At 42.1% G+C, this 21,683-nt stretch overlaps 1 protein-coding gene across 1 annotated transcript; it reads left to right on the top strand.

Annotated features, from left to right (window-relative positions):
* The first annotated feature begins 394 nt into the window (after positions 1-394).
* On the top strand, positions 395-19,160 carry clocka (clock circadian regulator a). Its single transcript, XM_056275960.1, has 21 exons — positions 395-564; positions 695-786; positions 12,107-12,166; positions 12,390-12,538; positions 12,625-12,716; positions 12,823-12,912; positions 13,184-13,304; positions 13,417-13,530; positions 13,625-13,743; positions 13,909-13,991; positions 14,527-14,633; positions 14,760-14,907; positions 15,076-15,151; positions 16,229-16,373; positions 16,489-16,589; positions 16,755-16,877; positions 17,010-17,168; positions 17,423-17,638; positions 17,817-17,998; positions 18,258-18,522; positions 18,681-19,160. Exons 2-21 carry the CDS (start codon positions 767-769, stop codon positions 18,858-18,860), a joined length of 2,550 nt encoding a protein of 849 aa, XP_056131935.1. The 5' UTR covers positions 395-564; positions 695-766; the 3' UTR covers positions 18,861-19,160.
* The last annotated feature ends 2,523 nt before the right edge of the window (positions 19,161-21,683 follow it).

The raw sequence follows: 21,683 nt of genomic DNA, 5'->3' as shown, positions 1-21,683 counted from the left end.
AATAAAACCGCATCTCTTTACTGTAATGCAGCCTTTCATACACAATATTATGATATTGAAAATCCCAGGTATCGAGTTTTATATCATGATATCAATATAATATCAATGTATTGCTCATTCCTACTTAGTGGTATATTCATTGTTAAGTATAGTAAAATGTGAGCTCAGGATGAGCGGAGAACAAGATTTTTCTCATTAAGCACTTAATTCAAGTAATAGAGAGTTTTCAAGGAATATAAAAGACCAGAATTTTATCTTTTATCCATCTTTTAATGTCCCTATGATATGAATCATAGCTTGTTATTTCTACTTTATTCTTTAACCTTTTATAGATGCAGATGTTGCTGCCATGTGCTATATCCACATCCAAAGCAGGCGGGACACTCAGCTCAACAAAGACCCTCTGGCGGCATCCTACCCTCTGACCCAGGACAACCTCACTGACTTGCCTCCAAGGCTTGCAGATCTCTGTTGTCACCACAGTGTCTCCACCCCGACTCTACCTTCATTCTGTACTACGTTCCTTGTCCCCTCAAAAGACTGGCTGTACTGGAGGTACTGTATGTAAGGATGAGGCTCGTTCACCTCTTCAATGTCCAATGTCAGTTTTTTTTGTTTGTTTTTTTTTTTTTACATTGGCTGGTACTGGAGGAGCTGTTTCAAGCAGGGTCATTTTGATCTCTTTTTCTTCAAGGTTCATTCACAAATGTCTACCTCACGATTAAAAGGCCCCTCTCAACCACTGCGACCTTGAACAGGAAACAAAATGACCTCCAGCATTGACCGGTAAGTCGAAAGAATTCATTAACTTTGCTGCCCATGGCATAAAGTTGAATTATGACTTTTTGGGTTAATAACTAACTGTTTCAATTTTGCATCACCATGAAACTTGGGAGTCTATGGCTATTTATAGCCTTCAGTCACTATGGTAACAGGCTAACTTGTGTCATAGCAATTTTGTCTATTAGGGTGTTTGTTCTATACGGTATGATTATGATGCAGCTAGGTACAAGGTGGTGCCTCGTAGTAACTCATATTATGTACTATCTTTTTAAGAATAGAAAAAAAAAGACATCGAGCTCCTTGGTTAGCAAAGCACCGCTAGCCATGCTTTAGTGAAATTATCAGCACAATCAGAATGTTTGTTTGACGGGTTTGATTACTTGGCTCGAAATTTCCATTAAAATAAGTTTTTTAGATTATTATTTTAATGCTCATGTTGGTCCACCTTTTGTAGGCAGAGTGCAGAGTTGGTCTTTCCAATCTTGAGTTTTTATAGGCATGGCGGCTGAGTGACAGTTGAAATGTTTTTGTGTCTTCAGTCAGCCTACTATCTCCTGCTCTAAAGTCATGGTTTAGCATGCAGCACTGTACACTTCCATTTTGTGTGTGAGGTATTTTGGTTCTTGCTGTGTGTGCCTTGGGGCCTGAGGGCTTGGGGCTTTGGTGGCCCTGCTGCTAGCACTCTCTGCACTCATTAGAGCAGCACTAAGATGACAGCCAGCAGAGTGGAGACCATGACCTCACGTCAAGAGGGTTTACTTGGCTAAGTGAAATGAAAAGTATTGATCAAAGGCCTTAAAATACCACGCCTAGTTTATGGCTGTTGTTTACATCAAAGTGTAAAGTTTTTTTCAATGACTGCCACCACTATTGATATTAATGATTAGCCATCTGTCAATGGAGGGTTTTTTCTTGACTTGTTTTTGTCTTGCTTTGTATCTGCAGGCATGAACTCTGTCTGCCATTGTTTACAAATAACGGAATGCCATTTGATACCTTTAAGGCGGGGGTCAGAATTTTCAGATGCATTAATGCTAGGATACGCAAAGCTCGGGCTCATGATTGGCTGTAGCCATGATAAGGTGAACCAGTGATTGGAGTTGGTCTCATTTGACATGGATAATTTATAGTCTCTTTGACAAAAATGTAGCCTTGTGAAAGAGGAATGAAAGCAGAAAGATTGTCTCAGTTGACACTCATTCCTGCTCTTTTTAAAGACAAACACCATTAGTGTGGATGATTAGCCAGACTTGAAGAGATGTATTCCACTACCCTGTTTCATGTGTTTGGATGTGGATGGAATGCGCCTACCGTGTGTACTTTCATTTCAATATGACTGAATAGGATTTGTTGTTTGATCTCTAGAGCTTCTTTTTATTTGATGTTCACAGATAGATTGCTACGGTGAGCATAATTGTTAACTCATACAAAGAGGCAACATTCTGAGGAAAAGGCTCCAGCACAGACAAATTCAGATCACATTCAGACTATCTAAAAAAAATGCATCTTGATGAGAAAGGCTCTAGCACACGGACAAATTCAGATCAAATTCAGACTATCTAAAAAATGCATCTTGATGAGACATTGTCTCATGCAGAAAAAACAAGTGAAACAGAAACAGAAAAGCATGCAACTACATGAAACTTAAGTTATAATTCATACTGACATTTACCCAGAATAGCTGATATGTTTTATAGAGACTTGCAAGTGTTTAGCAGGAGGAAATGAGGGAACGTGACCGAGCTCTGAGTGTGACGGGGAGGCTGAAAAATCTGTTTGGCCTCAGAGGACTGATGACTAAATAGAAAAAGAGCATACTTCAGAAGAAAAAAAAGAAAAAAGCACACAGTTGTTTGAGCTGCAGACGCTAAGACCATAAACAAGTTCCAAAAATAAAGAGATGGTTGCATACTTATGGGTTCCATGCAGTTATTGCTGGCCAATATGGCAAATGTTGTTATCACTATAATCATAGGGAATTTGATGTAATATTGATATATATCACACTATCTGCTTACATATAAAAAAAAAATCAATGTTTCTGCATCAATCCAAACACATGTAGGTCAGGGGAATTGACCGTACTAAATTGTTCCTAGGTGTGTGTGTGTGTGTGTGTGTGTGTGTGTGCGCGTGCCCTGTGATGGCCTGGCGGCTTGTCCAGGGTGTCTCCTCGCTTGCCGCCCAATGAATACTGGGATAGGCTCCAGCATCCCTGTGACCCTGAGAAAGGATAAGCAGTTTGGATAATGGATGGAATGGATGGATGTTTTACGATGCCAGCTTTTTCATCTATACGAGCAGAATTTTCGCTTTCGATTCTGAGGCAAACCTCTCATGTGGTCGAGTTTAACAGGGATACATCCCCATTGGCTAGTGAGCTTTAGAGTGACCACTAAATTACCAGGAACTAGAAAGTGCAACAGTGGCATGAGTGTTGAACAGTAAAAGGCCACACCATGGGGGACGTCTAGTAGCCTGTTTCCTGTTACAATGGGACACAGGCTGTGACTACAAGTGCATTGATGGTCTGCATTTCCCATCTTTTAAACACCATTCCCCTAATCATTTTGAAGAAATTAATCACCGGGGGAGGGGGGATCGATTTAATTGCACATTGCATTGTCATATTCATAAAACAAATTAGTAGCGACTAGATAAATACGTGGTGTCAAGTTGGTGTGGTGGTAAAACGATGGACAGTGATGTGAGAGACTCGAGTTCCAATCTCATTGATGTGCTTAATTTAGTCTTATTAAATAGTGTGTTTTAAGTTATGTTTGCCAGTTTTTTTGCATTTAGTATTCGTAAACATCAATATCATGGCTAATATTTTGCTTAACGGTAGTAACCAAATCATTTTGTCTCTTGTCCTCTTTGTCAAGATAGCACAGAGCAAGTGACACAGAACACAGCTAACAAAGTTGCCAGAGGAAAAAGTTGATATTGTGCTTTCTGGAAACTCAGAATTATGTTGTACTCCGACGTTTCGGTGATGACAGTGTCCTCTAGTAGCCCTTTAGATCGCTTTGAAGCCTCATAATGTAGGCCAGTTAGGAACACCCCCCCCCCACACACACACACACACTTTCACACAAATGGTACATATGTCACATGACTGCGTGTGCAGTATAAATTAGGCGGACCAGCATTTTTAGCATCAGTTACTGTGCAATCTGAGTGCTAGAATAAGCAAAAAGAGTGACCTTAGAGATTTTGAATGTGGCATGGTAGTTGCCAATAGGTGTGTATGTTCGAGCATTTCCAAAACTGCTGTCATCCTGAGCTTTTCACTCACAACCTCTTCAAGGGTTTACCGAATATGGTGCATAAAGCAAAAAATTGCCAGTGATCTGTAATACTGTGGACGAAAACAGCTTGTGGATCAGAAGGGTCAAAGGAGAATGGCGAGAATCATGCAAGCCAACAGACAGGCCACATGTATCAGAGGAGGCATGTGGTCGTCTACAGCCCTTTCTGGATCAGCAGAGGGGGTGGAGCAGAGATCAGGATGGCTTGGAAGAATGGGGTAATTGGCTGGAGAAAAAGGGGGAAAAATCGGAACCCCCCCACCCCAAAAAAAAAAAAAAGGCTTGCGGAATGTCATCTCAGAACGAACCACTTATCGGACTGTGTCTCGAATTGGCTACAACAGTTGAAGACCATGTCAGGTGCTGATGTTGTCAGCAAAGAACAAGAAGCCATATCTCCAGTGGGCACAGGAACATCAAAACTGGACAGTTGAGAAGCGGAAAAAAAGTCACCTGGTTGGATGAATCCAGGTTCCTTTTGCATCATGCTGATTGATGGATCAGAATTTGGCGCAAGCAACATGAGCCATGGAGCCATTCTGTTTGGTGTCAGTAGTACAGGCCAGTGTGATGGTGTGGGGAAATATTTCCCTGGCACAGTGGCACACATTAGGAGCCCTGATACCCATTGAATAATGTCTGAACAGCACGGTATATCTTAACATTGTTGCTGACCAAGTTCATCTCTTTATGACAACAGTTTATCCACACTCGGATGGACACTTCAAGTGTGGTAATGCACCATTGTCACAAGGCATGTATCGTCATGTACATATGAGCATGACAAGGAGTTTTTGTTGCCTTAGTGGCCTGCACAGTCTCTGAATCTCAACCCTATCGAGCATCTTTGGGATGAGGTGGAAAGGGCTGTTCACAGCAAGACTGCAGCTGTCTAATTTGCAGCAGCTGCACAATGCATTCATTTCCACATGGTAAAATATTCTTGCACAAAGCATCCAGCATCTTGTAGAATCCATGCCAAGATGAATTCATGCTGTCTTGAAGGCCAAAGGAGGTGCAACACGCTAGTAGGATAGGTGTACCTAATAAACTGGTAATGCAGTGTATTTCCTGCATTACTGTTTGTAAAATGGAGCAGTCTGACTAAAAATTCTACATTTTTATCCATCCATCCATTATCCAAATCGCTTATCCTACACATGGTCACAAGGATGCCTGAGCCTATCCCAGCAGTCATTGGACGACAGGCGGGGAGACACTCTGGACAGGCTGCCAGGCCATCACACCCCCCCTCCCCACACACACACACACCTATGGACAACTTTGTATGGCCGTTTCACCTGACCTACATGTCTTTGGACTGTGGGAGGAAACAGGAGCACCCGCAGGAAACCCATGCAGACACAGGGAAAATATGCAAACTCCACACAGAGGACGACCCGCGACCTTCTTGCTTTGAGGTTACTGTGCTAACCACTGTGTCACTGTGCCGCCCACATTTTTATGGAATGTGTCAATGTTCGGAGCCATAGCATGCCTTGAGGCCATGGTGGAATCATTTTTGATTACACACAGTAATCACATGACAGACACACGTCTGTCATGCTTGTGAAATAGATCTCTCGATCAAGTCACTTTTTGATATCTACGCAGTTATCTGACAACAGAAAGATATATCAATGACAACACATGTATTGTGCTATACACTATACTGAAACACCAAATGGAATCAGAGGTGAAAAAAGTGACAGGCTTCTCAGTGGAGTGGAAATACTATATTAGCCATAGAAGTGTTGCGCAAAGGCTGTGTGTGACTCCAGCATAAAGTCCTGGCATGCTCACCAGGACCATTTTGTCATATTGCGTACTGATGTCAAACTAACTGACATTGTACCTCCTCACCTCACCTAGGCCATCCGTCAGGATGCCCCTTATAAGGTTTCGGTTGCGCATGTTTGTTTAAAGCGTGGGGCACTACTCCACATGCAGTTCTATGGTTCTCCGCTAACTGCAGATTTTGTGCCTTTCCATTGTCAAGATGCATTGATCATCTGCATAGCCACGATGTCCCCCAGTCCATAAGATCAGTCTATCGATGAATGCCCCTAGAACTACTGCTACCCATAGGAATAGCATGATTTATTATCGAGGTTTACTCCTCTAGATTCGCCGTGTTTTGCTCTGTTGTCTCCTGACAACGTTAACAGGATTACCGCGAGGAGGGTGTGGATCTTCACCATGCACGGATGGTCATTCATCATGGAGAGGCTATATTTTGCACTGCACATGATGCTGGGGTGTATGGAGACCAGTCTGGGACACCACGAAAGGCCATCTAGGAAAGGCACTACTCCTAAACTTAACCGCTTAACCCCTAACATTGTAAATATAAAGTTATGTAACGAGAGCAGGCCACACAGTCAAAGTAGGTAAAACAGAAACGGAATGACTGGGTGCACTTATTTCCCTCTGTGAGATGGTCGATGTCAAGTCAAGTCAATTTTATTTGTATAGCCCAATATCAAAAATTACAAATTTGCCTCAGTAGGCTTTACAGCAACACATCCTGTCTTTAGACCCTTGCATCGGGTAAGGAACAACTCCCTAAAAAAAGTCTTTAACAGGGAGAAAAAATGTCAACCAATTAGTTCACAATCACCCCTTAAATTTTGGATATCAGCTTACCAATCACACCATATGTGGCATCACACATACTATGTGTGGTGCCTGTGTGTTGCTGATTTGAAACCACACGGCATACAACATGGTGCACACCACTTGAAATGGTCTTTTTTCCCCATTTAAAATGAGACTGTATGTCTTACTTTTTGCGGTGTCCATCTTTAAAGCTTTATTTTTAAAAGAGGGATATCATGGAGTTCTTTTTCAAAATACTGCATCACATTTCCACAATTCATCACACTCTTGGAGCACAAACAATCTGACAGGGTTTTCTTTTGTCATTTGCTCTATGATCCTATCATATCTTATGAATGTGCAAACCATTTATTCTTTAGTTCCTTAAAATGTTATTGCAATATTTTTGGAAGGAGTTAATATGAAATTGAACATGCTTTTAGGTTTATGGGGATGAGGAACACATTTGTTTTGACAGATTTGAGCTATCTGACTGGGAAATGATGAAATTGTAATTCTACCATTCTCAGAGTTGCCCCCTGTTGTTGACCAACGTGATAGTCAAAGTCAGTAGCTTTCCTAATAATTCCATAATCTTGTGAGACATTTTAGGCAATAGATTCTCATTATCTTTAGATGAAAAAGTGTGTTACGACATGACAAATTCTGAGTTTCATCTCGATACCATTGATAGACGATAAAAGATGATATTGAATTACTGACTAGCTCTACATGCAGTTCAGTTAATTTAATGCCTACTACTACTACTACTACTACTACTACTACTACTACTACTACTACTACTTTCAGCTGTTCCCGTTAGGGGCCGCCACAGTGGATCATCTGTTTCCATCTCTTCCTGTCCTCTGCATCTTCCTCTGTCACACCAGCCACCTGCATGTCCTCCTTCACCACATCCATAAACTTCTTCTTCCCTGGCAGCTCCATATTCAGCATCCTTCTCCCAATATACCCAGCATCTCTCCTCCACACATGTCCAAAGTTGGGCTGTCAATGAATATTCCAAATTCGAATATATAATCGAATTGGGGAAAAAAACCCAAACATTCGAGTGTGAAAATGAATATTAATTTGTGGAAAAAAAAGCAGCACTATCATGGCTGTCTGCCTCATGAATTCTCGCAAGGGCTTTGGCCGCTGCACTGAATATGCTGCATGACAGACAGGAGTCACACAATGTCACTTTCATCGGTTGAAAATGAAATTTAGGTCAAGCTGAAATGAGCGAATAATTCAACAACAACCATGTGGTAAAGATGGTAGAGAGTTCACAATCCAGCTCAGCCGCAGAGAGAGTGATTTTCACTCTGAACAATCTAAAAAGCCCCATCTGGAATCCTTCGGATTTTGGTCAGTAAACGGAAAATTTGTGGAACCTCAAGATAATGTCGTATGGAAGCTATGTAAGGTACAGTTACAGCTACGGGACGTTTAATTCCTTTTGCACAAAACTCTTGCTCAGCAAAGATGGAAAAATACAATCAAATTGTTTATTTAAACCAGTATGAATATTACCTAATCTGTATAAAAATTAGGCTATCGAATAACACATCAATTATGAATCATTCATCTCGCTCTGAGAGACAGCGCATTCTCATTTCTCACTCTAGCACAAAGAGAGAGAGAGAGAGATGTCTATGGTCTTTAATTGAAGTTTTATGGTATAGGACATTATTTATTTGTTTATTTTGTAATGTGTAGGTATGTATGTGGAGCTTTTAAAAGACATGTTTACATTGAAATAAATATACCTATACAAGTAGTTATGTCTCTCGTATTGGTTTGCCCTCTTATGGACATAATGCGCAAAATATATTTGAATGGGTTCGAACCTGTCTTTTTTAGAAGGAATAATCAAATGCCATTTTTGGCCAAGTTTGACTGCCCTAGTCCAAACCATCTCAATCTTGCCTCTCCTGCTTTGTCTCCAAACCATCCAACCTGAGCTGTCCCTCTAACATACTAGTTCCTAATCCTGTCCATCTTTGTCACTCACGATGAAAATCTTAACATCTTCAACTCTGCCACCTCCAGTTCCGCCTCCTGCCTTCATACATATCCTGCACCACTCCTACATACTTCTCTGCCACTCCCGACTTCCTCATACAATACCACACCTCCTCTCTCAGCACCCTGTCATATGCTTTCTCTAAATCCGCAGACACAATATAACGCTTTCTGACCTTCTCTATACTTCTCCATCAACATTCTCAAAGCAAGCATCGCATCTGTAGTGCTCTTTCGTGGCATGAAATCATACTGCTGCTTGCTAATCATCACCTCTCCTCTTAGCCTAGCTTCTATGACTTTTTCCCATAACTTCATGCTGTGGCTGATCAACTTTATACCTCTGTAGTTGCTACAGTTCTGCACATCACCCTTATTCTTGAAAATTGGTACCAGTATGCTTCTTCTCCACTCCTCAGGCAACCTGTCACTTTCCAAGATTGTGTTAAACAATCTAGTTAAAAACTCCACTGCCATCTCCCCTAAACACCTCCATGCCTCCACAGGTATGTCATCTGGACCAACCGCCTTTCTACTCTTCATCATCTTCATAGCTGCCCTCACTTCCTCCTTGCTAATCCGCCGCACTTCCTGATTCACTATCCCCACCTCATCCAATTTTCTTTCTCTCTCATTTTCTTCATTCTTCAGCCCCTCAAAGTACTCCTTCACCTTCTCAAAACACTCTCCTCATTTGTCAGCACAATTCCATCTCTATCCTTGATTGCCCTAACCTGCTGCACATCCTTCCCAGCTCGGTCCCTCTGTCTAGCCAGCTCGGTCCCTCTGTCTAGCCAATTGGTGCAAGTCCTTTTCTCCTCCCTTAGTGTCTAACCTCTCATACAACTCTCCATACGCCTTTTCCTTTTCCTTTGCCACCTCTCTCTTCACTTTACGCCACATCTCCTTGTACTCTTTTTTACTTTCTTCATCTCTCTGACTATCCCACTTCTTCTTTGCCAAACTCTTTCTCTGTATACTTCCTCATTCCACCACCAAGACCCCTTATCTTCCTTCTTCTGTCCAGATGACACGCCAAATACCTTCCTAGCTGTCTCCCTCACAATTTCTGCAGTGGTTGCCCAGCCATCTGGCAACTCTTCACTACCACCCAGTGCCTGTCTTAACTCCTCCCTGAACTCCACACAACAGTCTTCCTTCTTCAACTTCCACCATTTGATCCTTGGCTCTGCCTTCACTCTCCTCCTCTTCTTGGTCACCAAAGTCATCCTACAGACCACCATCGATGCTTCCTAGCTACGCTTGCCCCTGTCACTACCTTGCAGTCTCCAAACCCTTTCAGATCGCGCCTCTTACATAAGATATAGTCCACCTGTGTGAACTTTCTTCCACTCTTACACGTCACGCTGTGTTCCTCCCTCTTCTTGAAATATGTAATCACCACAGCCATTTCCATCCTTTTCACAAAATGTACCACCGTCTGTCCTTCCACATTCCTCTGCTTGACACCATACCTGTCCATCACCTCCTCATCCCCTCTGCTCCCGTCACCAAAATTCCCATTGAAGTCTGCTCCAATCACCACTCTCTCCTCCTTGGGTACCCTCTCCACCACTTCATCCAACATCACTCTAGAATTCTTCTTTCTCTTCCATCTCACACCCAACTTGCGGGGCATATGCACTGATAACATTCATCAATATGCCTTCGATTTCCAGCTTCATACTCATCACTCTGTCCGACATTCTGTTCATCTCCAACACACTCTTGACATACTCTTCCTTCAGAATTACCCCTACCCCATTTCTCCTCCCATTCACACCATGGTAGAAGAGTTTGATCCCACCTCCGATGCTCCTGGCCTTACTCCCCTTCCACCTGGTCTCTTGCATACACAGTATATCTACCTTTCTTCTCTTCATCATATCAGACAGGCTCTCCCCCTTTACCAGTCATAGTGCCACCATTCAAAGTTCTGACTCTTACCTCCACACTCTTACCCTTCTTCCTCTCCCACTGCCTCTGGACATGCCTTCCCCCTCTCCTTCTCTTTCGCTCAACAGTAGCATAGCACAGTAGCACCAGCACCCTGCTGGCCAACAGTACTGGTGGCAGTTATTGGTAACCCAGGCAGGCCTCGACTGATCTGGTATGGAAAATTTGATTTATGATGCGCATATTTGATTTGGCAAAGGTTTTACGCCAGATGCCCTTCCTGACACAACCCCCCTCCCCCATTTATCCGTGCTTGGGACTGGCACTAAGAATACACTGGCTTGTGCATCCTCAGTGGCTGAGTTAGTCATAGATGGCTGAAATGTGATGGTCTTGTTACTAGTCCTTCCTTTAGGAAAGGCTAAATATGCACATTGCCATATGCTCTAAGGGCAAAGGCACATACTCTTTTTACTTTCGCATACATATGCACCCATAAAAGCAGAGTCTCCCTGGGGCTAAATAATCTCATATCTGTTGTGACTGCAGTATCACTTTGGCTTGTTGGTAATTGCAGGAAAAAAAGCATCTTTTGCAGGCACTTTGTATTGTTTAATCCATAACTTTACTGACAACATTTAAAATCAGCTTGTTAAGCAAAGGTTCTGTGCTGAGATGGAGGAGACTCATCCCCTCTCTGCCTAAATACCAATCGAGGCAGTGAACAAAGGACCCATTCCAGCTACGGGCTAACTGTGATTGAATCAGCTGCTAGCTGGGTTTGTTTTGAGAGTGATGTGTCTCGTTTAAACCAGAAATGGATAAATGAGCCTTAGGGCTGCTGCATGCTTAAAAAAAAAAGTGCTGATGAGGAATGTTGGATGGCATCGGAAAGCTCCTTTTAGACGTTGAGATTGGGGAGGGTGGGGGGGCCGCATTTGAATGTTTCCCTTAGCTTTCTGAAACCGACATTCTCAAGTCTACGCCCACATTCTTATTGGCCAGGTGTACTTAAGTGTGAAAATGGGCAGGGTTTCGAGTGATCTGAAACTTCTAAACTATCTGTTCATTTCTTACAAACTACTTTTGTGGCTGTGTTGTGGTGTCCGTTCACCATAAATAGCTTCAAGGAAAAACTGTTTGACTTTATCCCCATTTGTTTGACTCTTTGTTAGATATTACAAACACTTCCTGTTTAAAAAAATAAAACCCACCCGTCTCTATGACAAACAGCTTCTCACCCCACCTTCAACTTAAGCCATTTGGAAAAGGTATGATGGGAGTCATGCAAACTAGTTCGTTTGAAGCATGTAGAGCACTTTGATATGACAGCAACTTTGGTGATGACCCTTGACAGACCTAAATTTGCTTTATGAATGGCATTATTTGAGTATTAGATACTGCACTACACTGTTGCTGTGTTACTGAATTTTTATTGTGATGTGATTATAGAAGGATCTAGTCCAAATGGTGGTTTGTTTTCTCTGCAGGGATGACAGCAGTATCTTTGATGGGTTAATGGAAGAAGATGAGAAAGACAAGGCAAAACGGTTAGGTCCTTACAGCTTTCAATCAGAAAAGGATGTTTAAACATTTTCACTGTAGCATAGAAAATCATATTTTTAATGACGGGAAGAAACTTGGCCTCAATAACACTGCAAATTCATTAGATAGAAAACAACAGTAATATTTGGGAAACTGACCTACTTTCAAACATTATTTAATCATATTGCCGTGAATTGCTATTTTTATTCCTCATGTGTCATCTCACAGTGTGTCCCGCAACAAGTCTGAGAAGAAACGCAGAGACCAGTTCAATGTCCTCATCAAGGAACTGGGCACCATGTTACCGGGCAACACCCGGAAGATGGACAAGTCCACTATCTTGCAGAAGAGCATTGACTTCTTGCAAAAGCATAAAGGTAGGAAACTCTCACGACTCCCAGAAAGAACTCACTTGTTTTTTGTTTAAGTACCCTGGCATGTTTTATCTCTGTCCCTCCATCAGAAATCACTGCTCAGTCTGAGTCAAGTGAGATCAGACAAGACTGGAAGCCTCCTTTCCTTAGTAACGAAGAGTTCACCCAGCTGATGTTGGAGGTAAGATAGCAAAATCTTAAAAGGGATGGAGTTTTTTTTGTGTCAACTGTTCTTGTCATTTACAGATAGTAGGGAAAAGTGAAACTGTGAAATGTGTCTCCATCAGGCATTAGATGGATTCTTCCTTGCTATTATGACTGATGGAAATATAATCTACGTCTCTGAGAGTGTGACATCCCTACTAGAACATTTACCTGTGAGTATGTTGTCCTCAAGGTCCAAAAATTAATGACACTGTGAGTCTGTATATAGCCCCTTCAAACCTAAACCTTATGAGTAAGTAACCAGGGAGTAAAGGGAAGCTGAAATGATCATCACATAATTTATGTTCTGAAACAGATTTTATTGAATAATGTATTAACAGTGTACACGTATCAGTAAGCATACCTATTGGCCATGCAGTTTTGAGGAAGCTGCAGCTGTCCATTAGATGTTGTCATGTTCAAGGTCCCATTTGTGTGTTTAAGTCTGACCTGGTTGATCAGAACCTATTGAACTTTCTGCCAATGGGGGAGCATTCAGATGTGTACAAGGCTCTTTCCTCTCACATACTGGAGGGAGAGACATTAACGCCTGAGTTTTTGAAAAGTAAGTACCTCAGCGTTTTAAGTGGAAGTCATTTTTTGGCCTATCATTTTCATTTTCCCCTGTAAGTCGATCTACCCTCTGTTTATTAACACAGTAATTCATTTGTTTTCAGCAAAAAATCAGTTAGAATTCTGTTGCCACATGCTCAGAGGGACAGTCGACCCCAAACAGCCCCCAATATACGAATATGTTAAGTTCATCGGAAACTTCAAGTCCCTGAATAATGGTGAGTCACACATGGTCAAGTTTCTGTGCCTCAAGTTTCTCTGGCCTGCTGCCTGTGAAAGGTTTATTTTTTCTTTTGCCCTGTTTTCTTCTAGTGCCTAACTGTGCCCGAAATGGTTTTGAAGGAGTGATCCAGCGATCACTTCAGTCGGCCTTTGAGGACAGAGTCTGTTTCATAGCAACCGTGAGGCTTGCCAAACCACAGTTTATCAAGGTAAGAATCAAGTGCTGTTTATGTAGCGGTCTATACTTTGGCACATTGACAAACAAGCTTCATGCTTAGAGGTGTAAAAAGTGAAATCATTCTTGATTTGTAAATTATTTATCTTTGGAGATTTGTGAATGACTTGCATAATTTCCCTGCCCCTCACAAACACAGGAGATGTGTACTATAGAAGAGCCCAATGAGGAGTTCACCTCTAGACATAGCTTAGAATGGAAATTTCTCTTCTTGGATCACAGGTAAAGATCTATTATTTGTAAATAGCCACTCATGTTAATGATTTTACTGCTTCGCTTTTTGATTTAACTGTACATTTCCCGGCAAGCTCAAATTAGACTTTGGTGGTCTGCTGTTTGTGTGCATACATTTTTCTGTTCATAGCTTTTAGCCAGATTAGGATCAACGATTAACCTGCTGGTACTCATAGCAATGTTAATTTGTCAGTATTTAGAATTCAGCTGTAATGTCTCTGGGTGAATGGACCTCATTGCTCCTTGTTGGAGACTCCCTTCAGTCTGTTGGGTACAATGGAGCTCATTGCTTCCTGTTGGAGACTCCCTTCAATCCATTGGGAACAACATTAGAACAGTTGGTTCTTCCCTGCTTAATTTAATTTAAAATAAATTGCTGTGGAAACTATTGTAGTTAGCCTCTTCCTAATAGCATATTAACTAGATTCACACACAGGACAATCTGTGCCTATTAACAATACTCCAGAGAGGAGGCTTTGGTGAATTTTCCAGTGATTAACATCTCTAATTGGTTTGATTTCAGAGCGCCGCCCATTATAGGCTATCTGCCATTTGAGGTACTTGGTACATCAGGATATGATTACTACCATGTAGATGACCTGGAGACACTGGCCAAATGTCATGAACACTGTGAGTATGGTTCTACCTGTTATCCATTCAATGAGTTGCGTTAAGAATCATCAGCTACCTTTTGAGTTCAACTTCATGCCCTGAACTGTGACTGTCAGTCAGCTCTCTCTCCCTTTGTCATTGCAGTAATGCAGTATGGCAAGGGAAAGTCTTGCTACTACAGATTTCTCACCAAAGGGCAGCAGTGGATTTGGCTTCAGACCCACTACTACATCACCTACCACCAGTGGAACTCGAGGCCTGAGTTCATAGTCTGTACACACACTGTTGTCAGGTATTAGTAAAAACATACCTCTTGGATTTTGACTGTAGTAGTTCTGCCAGAAAATGCGTGAATCCATGACCCAATATAACAGTTGGGAATGGATCAATCAAAACCCATTGATGTGGGCTTAAGGTCCTAGGCTGCACATGTATTTTACTGTCAATCTTTGGCCTCCAGTTATGCAGAAGTGAGAGCAGAGCAGCGCAGAGAGCTTGGCATTGAAGAATCGCCTCCAGAAATAATTGCCGACAAGGTGAGACTTGTGTTGAGTGTGCGTCATATTTGATTTTTATTGGGGTGGGAATGGGGATACTATGGATCTGTCCACCACATGAGATATCTCAGACACCATCGGTCCAATTTTGATAAAACTTGGGGAACGATTAATTCAGACACTGCACTCTGGCAAAATATCAATGATTAGCACAGTATGGCACCCTATACAGGAAAAAAAGATCCCAAACTTTAAACAAGCATAACTTTAGCATCATTGCTTCTAGAGCAGGAGTGGGCAATCTTATCCAGAAAGGGCCAGTGTGGGTGAAGGTTTTTGTTCCAACCAAGCAATTACACATCTGTGTTCCCTAATCAAGTTCCTCAGCTAAGACTCTACTGGTTGATCAGTGGGATCAGGTGTGTAACTGCTTGGAACAAAAACCTTCACCCACATTAGCCCTTTCTGGATAAGATTCCCCACGCCTGTTCTAGAATCTTGAAAGTTGGTACAGACATGTGTTTCCTTCATCTGGAATTTATTTTTTTTTACCTCTTAGAGCATTAATCTCTACCCTTTTATATTTAAAGCTGGTTTATATGTTTTTGGCACATTCCACTGCCATTATCTCAATATCCAGAAAGGCTGCCTTTTTTAAAATGATCCAATTATTTTAGAGGGGCCTTTCCCTGTATACAACAAATAAACTCAACCATTAGCGTTTGTCATAGCACTCCCCAAAGGACATCAATATGAAATGTCACCTGATTCCTCTAAATTTTGAACAAGCAAAATTCCACTCCCCTTGTACTTGGACTCACACCAAGTCTTGAGAAATTCGATCAGTGCGGGCATCTCTTCAATCTGAACAAGGCTGTCCTCGGTGATCGGGTTAAGAAATTGGGGAAATTGTGTTTTGCCTTGGAAAAAGCATTGAAAAGCGGAGGCAGGTTATAACTCCTTATTTAATTGTTATGGATTAAGCCAGGGGATCACTATATAATTCATTGGGGACAGCATGTTTACTGTTGTTTTATCAGGGGATGATTTTGCATTAGTCAGTCACTTTTTAGCTTTTCTGGAAGTGATCACTGTCAACCCCTACCCCTCTCACAGCAGTCCCAGGACTCTGGCTCAGAGTCACAGCTCAACACCTCCAGCCTTAAGGAGGCCCTGGAACGTTTTGACCGCAGCCGTACGCCTTCTGCTTCCTCTCGTAGCTCTCGCAAGTCCTCCCACACTGCTGTGTCTGATCCAGCCTGTAAGAATCCACAACACACACGCACACACACAACCAACAGACAGATTTTTTGCTGTCTTCTTTACCAACTATTCATTTTTCAATCACAGCTACATGTTTGTGTTTTCCCCACCAGCATCACAAACCAAGCTTCAAGGAGATAGAAGTACACCAGGACGACAATCTGTCTCTGCCATTGAGATGACATCACAACGAAGGTCATCCATCAGTAGTCAGGTTAGTCAGGGAGAAGGACAGATGGCATGAGTTTAATTTGATTGCTGATGCATTGTGAATGGGCTGTGTGAAATTAGATTTCTGATAAAAATATTCAGAGAATAGTGTCTCATCCTCCCTCCCTGTATTGGCTTATTGTTTTGGTTTCTATACCATGTCCATCAGCAGTCTATGAGCTCCCAGAATACAACTCAAACCATGGCACCATCCATGGTATCACAGCAACAACAGCAGCAGCAGCAGCTGCAACAGCAACCACAACAACAGCAGATTCAGTCGAGTGGCCAGGTCAGATATTCATCATATTCACTCTCACTGCAGACCTCTGTAATGAATTGCTTATCACATGCTGCACTTATTACAACCACGTGGTTAAATGGCCTTTATTTATCATCCTCTCTTCCTCCTGGCCTTTGATAGACCATGGTGCAGTTCTCGAGCCAGCTGGGTGCCATGCATCACCTGAAAGAGCAGCTGGAGCAGAGGACCAGGATAATTGAGGCCAACATCCAGCGACAGCAGAATGAGCTCCGGCAGATCCAGGAGGAGCTGCAGAGAGTACAGGGACAGAGTCTACAGGTCAGACCTAGTAGCACTGCACATGAGTATGTGAGTATATAGGAGCATGGTGTTATTGTATACTGGTCTTTATTCTACTCAATATATCGCACATTTTCTGTTTGTATTTGGTTGTGGTAATTGTGTGGAAAACTGTTTCATTCGTACAAATTTATGACCAGTATGATTATGTTAGGGTTTTATTGAGCCACAATGTGTTTGCCTGCCAATAAAAAGACAGAAAAGGCCTGAGTAATTGCTGTGTATTGTTGCAGATGTTCTTACAGCAGGGAACTGGGGTATTAAATTTAGGCTCTGTACAAATGGCCCAGGGGAATACTGTCCAGCAAGAGGGCACCCTCAGCATGCAGGGACAGGTGGTCTCTGCAGGGTCTCTACAGAGCGCCATGCAGCAACAGCATACTGTTCAACAGCAACCACAGCCTCAACAGCAAACACTCCTGCGGGAACAGAGCACAGTGCTATCACAGGTTTGTTACAAGCTTTTGTTTTTTACTTTTTCATTCATTTAGTAAACTTAAAAAAGAAACATGCATTGACCCAGTTCAGTCTTGGCTTGGTTTTGGTTTGATATTGCCTGTCTTTTGTCTCATCTCACAATGCTACCGACATTAATCATCTGGCTGATTTGGTGCATTTCGTTTTCAGCGGTCATCTCTTACATTGCAACCTCAGCAAAATCAGTTGCCCACATCTCTCTACAACACCATGATGATCTCCCAGCAAAGCCCAGCCAATGTGGTCCAGATCACCACTAGCCTGCCCCAGAATAGTGTCCCTAACACTCCTGCAGTGGCAACATTTGCCCAGGACCGCACTGCTCAGATCAGGTACACATTGTCTCCAAAGCACATGTTTGCTTGTAGGGCTTCGTTCTACAGACCCAGAGCTACAGACCCAGATAATTATTTTCATTAAATTCTGTTGTGAAATCCCACCATTCTCTTTGATGTTGACTGCAAAAAGTAGTTCGAATCAATTTGGATTTTGCTTCTATTTAAAACATACATATTTAAGGATTTGTGTGGCAATGTTTTAATGAGGTCTAGTTTTACAAAAAGGGAACTTATCCTTTTGTATCTGTCGCAGGTTCCCTGCTGGTCCTCAGCTGCTTACCAAGCTGGTGACTGGTCCGATGGCATGCGGGGCAGTCATGGTCCCCACAACCATGTTCATGGGACAGGTGGTGACGGCCTTCACTCCTCAGCAGGGCCAGACCCAGACCATCAGCATTTCGCAGCAGCCACCACAACAGCAACAGCAACAGGACCATCAGGGACAGCCACAGTCACAAACCACAACCATGCCACCAGGACAGGCCCAGCTAGCCCCACAACAAACACAGTTCCTCCAGGTAAGAGCCATATTTGCATATTAGATGCTCTTTAACAGAGTTGAGAAGCAAAATTAGCACATGTTCATTGATAAATACGGCCACACCCAGACACTTGTAAAGATTTGGACATTGCACCGCCGGTTAAAATCCCCATTATCCACACAATTTTACTTAAGGCTCCTCGGCTGCTTCATGGAAACCAGTCCACCCAGCTAATCCTGCAGGCAGCCTTCCCATTGCAGCAGCAGGGAACCTTCACCGCAGCACCCCAGCAACAACAACAGCAACAACAACAACAACTGGCTTCTCACAGGGCAGACAGCCTGTCTGATCGCTCAACCACACAGCCACATTAAACTGGCACAAGCCAATCAGAAGCAGAGTGAACCAAACCTAGGTGTGGGTGTGTTGGTAATGAGGGTCTGCCTAGGAGTTGTGATGAAGTGTGGTGGTGAGACCATGCCCCAGAGACTGAGGGGGGCTTAAATGGGTGGCCTTTGTCTTCCTTCCAAAGGATCTGTTGCTGCTTGCACTTTACTGCTGAGCAGCGTGTTACATCGACCCGAGGGCCAGGCGCACAGTGAGAACACAGTGGCTCTGGCACGCAGCTTGGCCCAGAACTCGCTGGGTCGAGGTATCCTCCCGAAGGTAATGGAGAGGGGGACAGGAATCTTGTAATGGACTGAGATAATCTCCTCCTCCCCCGGCCCTTGTCTCCTGTGCTTAGTGTGAGCACTCTAGTCGCCCTCACAGGGTTACTTTATGCAGAGATGTCCAGTCAACTCACTGGAGCCTCTGTTCAAGCTTCAAGAAGCCCTGCACAACAAGCTATGGCACGTTTGTTTTAGTGTTTTTGACTATTGTTGTTTTTCATGTCAAAGTAATTATGGGTCAGAACATATTTTTAAGAATGTCATGTAGATTGAACTTTTACTGTACAGAACATTATATGTAATATAATATGTAAATATATGATGAAAAAGAAAGAACTAATATTTTATATGATGCATGAAATGAAGTGTAGTCTGTTATTTGTAGCTTTGAATATGCTTTTTTCTAGTATTCGAAGAAAAAAAAGAGAGCCTAACATGCTCAGTGGCTGATATTTTCATGGATTTCCTTTCTCCAAGAGGATGTGTTAATGTTTTGTGTGTGTCTGCATAGCAGACAATGCCAATGCTGCTGGTTGTGTCACAGTTTGTTTAATCCTCATCCTGTATTTTCATAAGTGTCAAAATGATACGCAGAAATAGAAAAATATTTTAATGTTGGAATAATGCAACCTTGTTTTATGTGTATAGCAGCAAACAAAGGACTCCAAATATAACTCAGTGACTGAGTTAGTAATTATTTACAAAATATAGATTACAGAGGCGAGGTTAAATGTATCCTGTGAAAAGGTTTGCTGAGTTAATCTCTCTCATGATGCCCCAAAATAGTTGGCATCTTTATTCAAGTTGTTCATGACTTAAGTAGTTAATTATTTCCTCACATCAACCTCTTTAAATACTTGTAGATTTTCTGAAGGTTGAACACTTCTGTTACATTTAGAGCATCTGTGATCCACGGTTGATCCCTGTAAAGACTTTAGTTCTATTATCATTGGGGCCTGTGGCTCATATCTCCCAAACTAGTTTAAAGTAAAGTTGTCCTCATTGGCAAAATTCAAATGGTGATAAGTGAAACGGTTGAGTTGTTGCATTGCCTAGCTTGGGGTAAAATTGTAAGTTCCATCCTGGAACTGGTATTCACTGAAGTTTAATATGGTCATGTAATAGTCATTCAGAAAATGAAAACTTGATTGCATTCATTCTCCAATTTGGCAATGGGGGCCTTTTCTGCCCTGCTTCGGACAACCAGCAACCCCAAAGTTGTGTTTGCTGCCAGCTGTTTTTAAAATAATTCTATTTACTTAGTAAAAATCCCATGTCAGCTCTGTAAGAAAAAACAAAAACAAAAACCTAGTGCTTTACTTGGAACAGAGGATGTGGGCATAATCCTTGAGGTAGCTTTAAACTATGAACTGTGTTCGCCCATCACTTATCAAGTCAAGTCAATTTTATTTGTATAGCCCAATATCACAAATTACAAATTTGCTTCAGTGGGCTTTACAGCAACACAACATCCAGCTGTAGAAAAGCTGTAGATGTCATGTCTCCTTTTATCTGTTTTCAGACTTGGGTGTAGTATGCTTTCTTTCAAGGAGATGTTAAGGTGTAAGAGAGAGACATTGCATTGCAAATCCATTTCACTTCATTTGCTCACTGTCATTTTAAAGCATCCATTCAGGAACCCATAGCTCACTGTTTGCTCAATATCTGAGTGCAGGGCTGCTGAAGTCATGCTTTATTTTCCCTTGGTTGAAACCCAGCCTCAGACAAGAGTTGAAAAAAAAAGCTAAATATAACCTCTTGTGTTTATTGCTTAGTGTTGTTGGATACTGGACCCATGGGTTAGCACACACAAATAGCCTCGGTAACAGATGATAGTGGTTGTATTTGGGTCTCTCGGGGGAGAAATTATCAGATTTATTTAACAGCTGCTGTTCCGTAGCTGACTTTGTTTTACATGTTCAGAGGTACAGGTACACACTAGCTATGCCTTTGAATATTTCACTGAATGAATTTGGATTACATTTTTTTTTACCATTAAAGGTTGCCTTGACATGTCGGTCTTGTTGCAGGAAAGAACTCTACCCTTTAGTGGGACTGGACTATCATCAGGTTCGTCACAGCTGTTTGTTCTAAAAACTCCCTTTGACTTTGTCAGTGGACCAGCATTTGGTTGGCAAACTGTTAATAGCCCTTCCAATGAGACTAATGTATTTTGGAAATACGAAGCCCCCCCCCCCCCCCATTGTCTTTGAGGTCTATGTGGTTTTCTATAGAATGACACTTTAGATATGCTAGATGTTCATTAAGTGTGACGTTCTTGGTTTACAGGTTAGATCAGTCAAAAGGAGATTATTCCTCCTCAATATTTATTTTGAAATATTTGACAATCATTTGTGTATTTGGCTAGAATTTGATGGAAACACTACATAGAATGTTAATTGGACTGCTTTTTTCCAGTGAAAGGAATTTGCATGTTGGCTTTTTGTTTCGAGTATCAAAGGTGGTAATGGTCACATTTGTCATATTTTAACTGTTGTTTGCACCATGTAGTACTGTGCGGAAAGT

Source organism: Lampris incognitus, chromosome 3, assembly GCF_029633865.1.
Source record: "Lampris incognitus isolate fLamInc1 chromosome 3, fLamInc1.hap2, whole genome shotgun sequence".
NCBI lineage: Eukaryota > Metazoa > Chordata > Actinopteri > Lampriformes > Lampridae > Lampris > Lampris incognitus.
The sequence above is the reverse complement of the archived record's forward strand: the minus strand, read 5'-3'. Positions and strand labels throughout refer to the sequence as shown.

What these genes read in the sequence shown, in the direction of transcription:
- clocka (XM_056275960.1), top strand. Translation starts at nt 767, where the DNA reads ATGACCTCCAGCATTGACCG. An exon ending in GGCCAAATGTCATGAACACT is followed by an intron (nt 14,634 to 14,759) that starts GTGAGTATGGTT and finishes TTGTCATTGCAG; the next exon opens with TAATGCAGTATGGCAAGGGA. An exon ending in TGCTGTGTCTGATCCAGCCT is followed by an intron (nt 16,374 to 16,488) that starts GTAAGAATCCAC and finishes TTTCCCCACCAG; the next exon opens with CATCACAAACCAAGCTTCAA.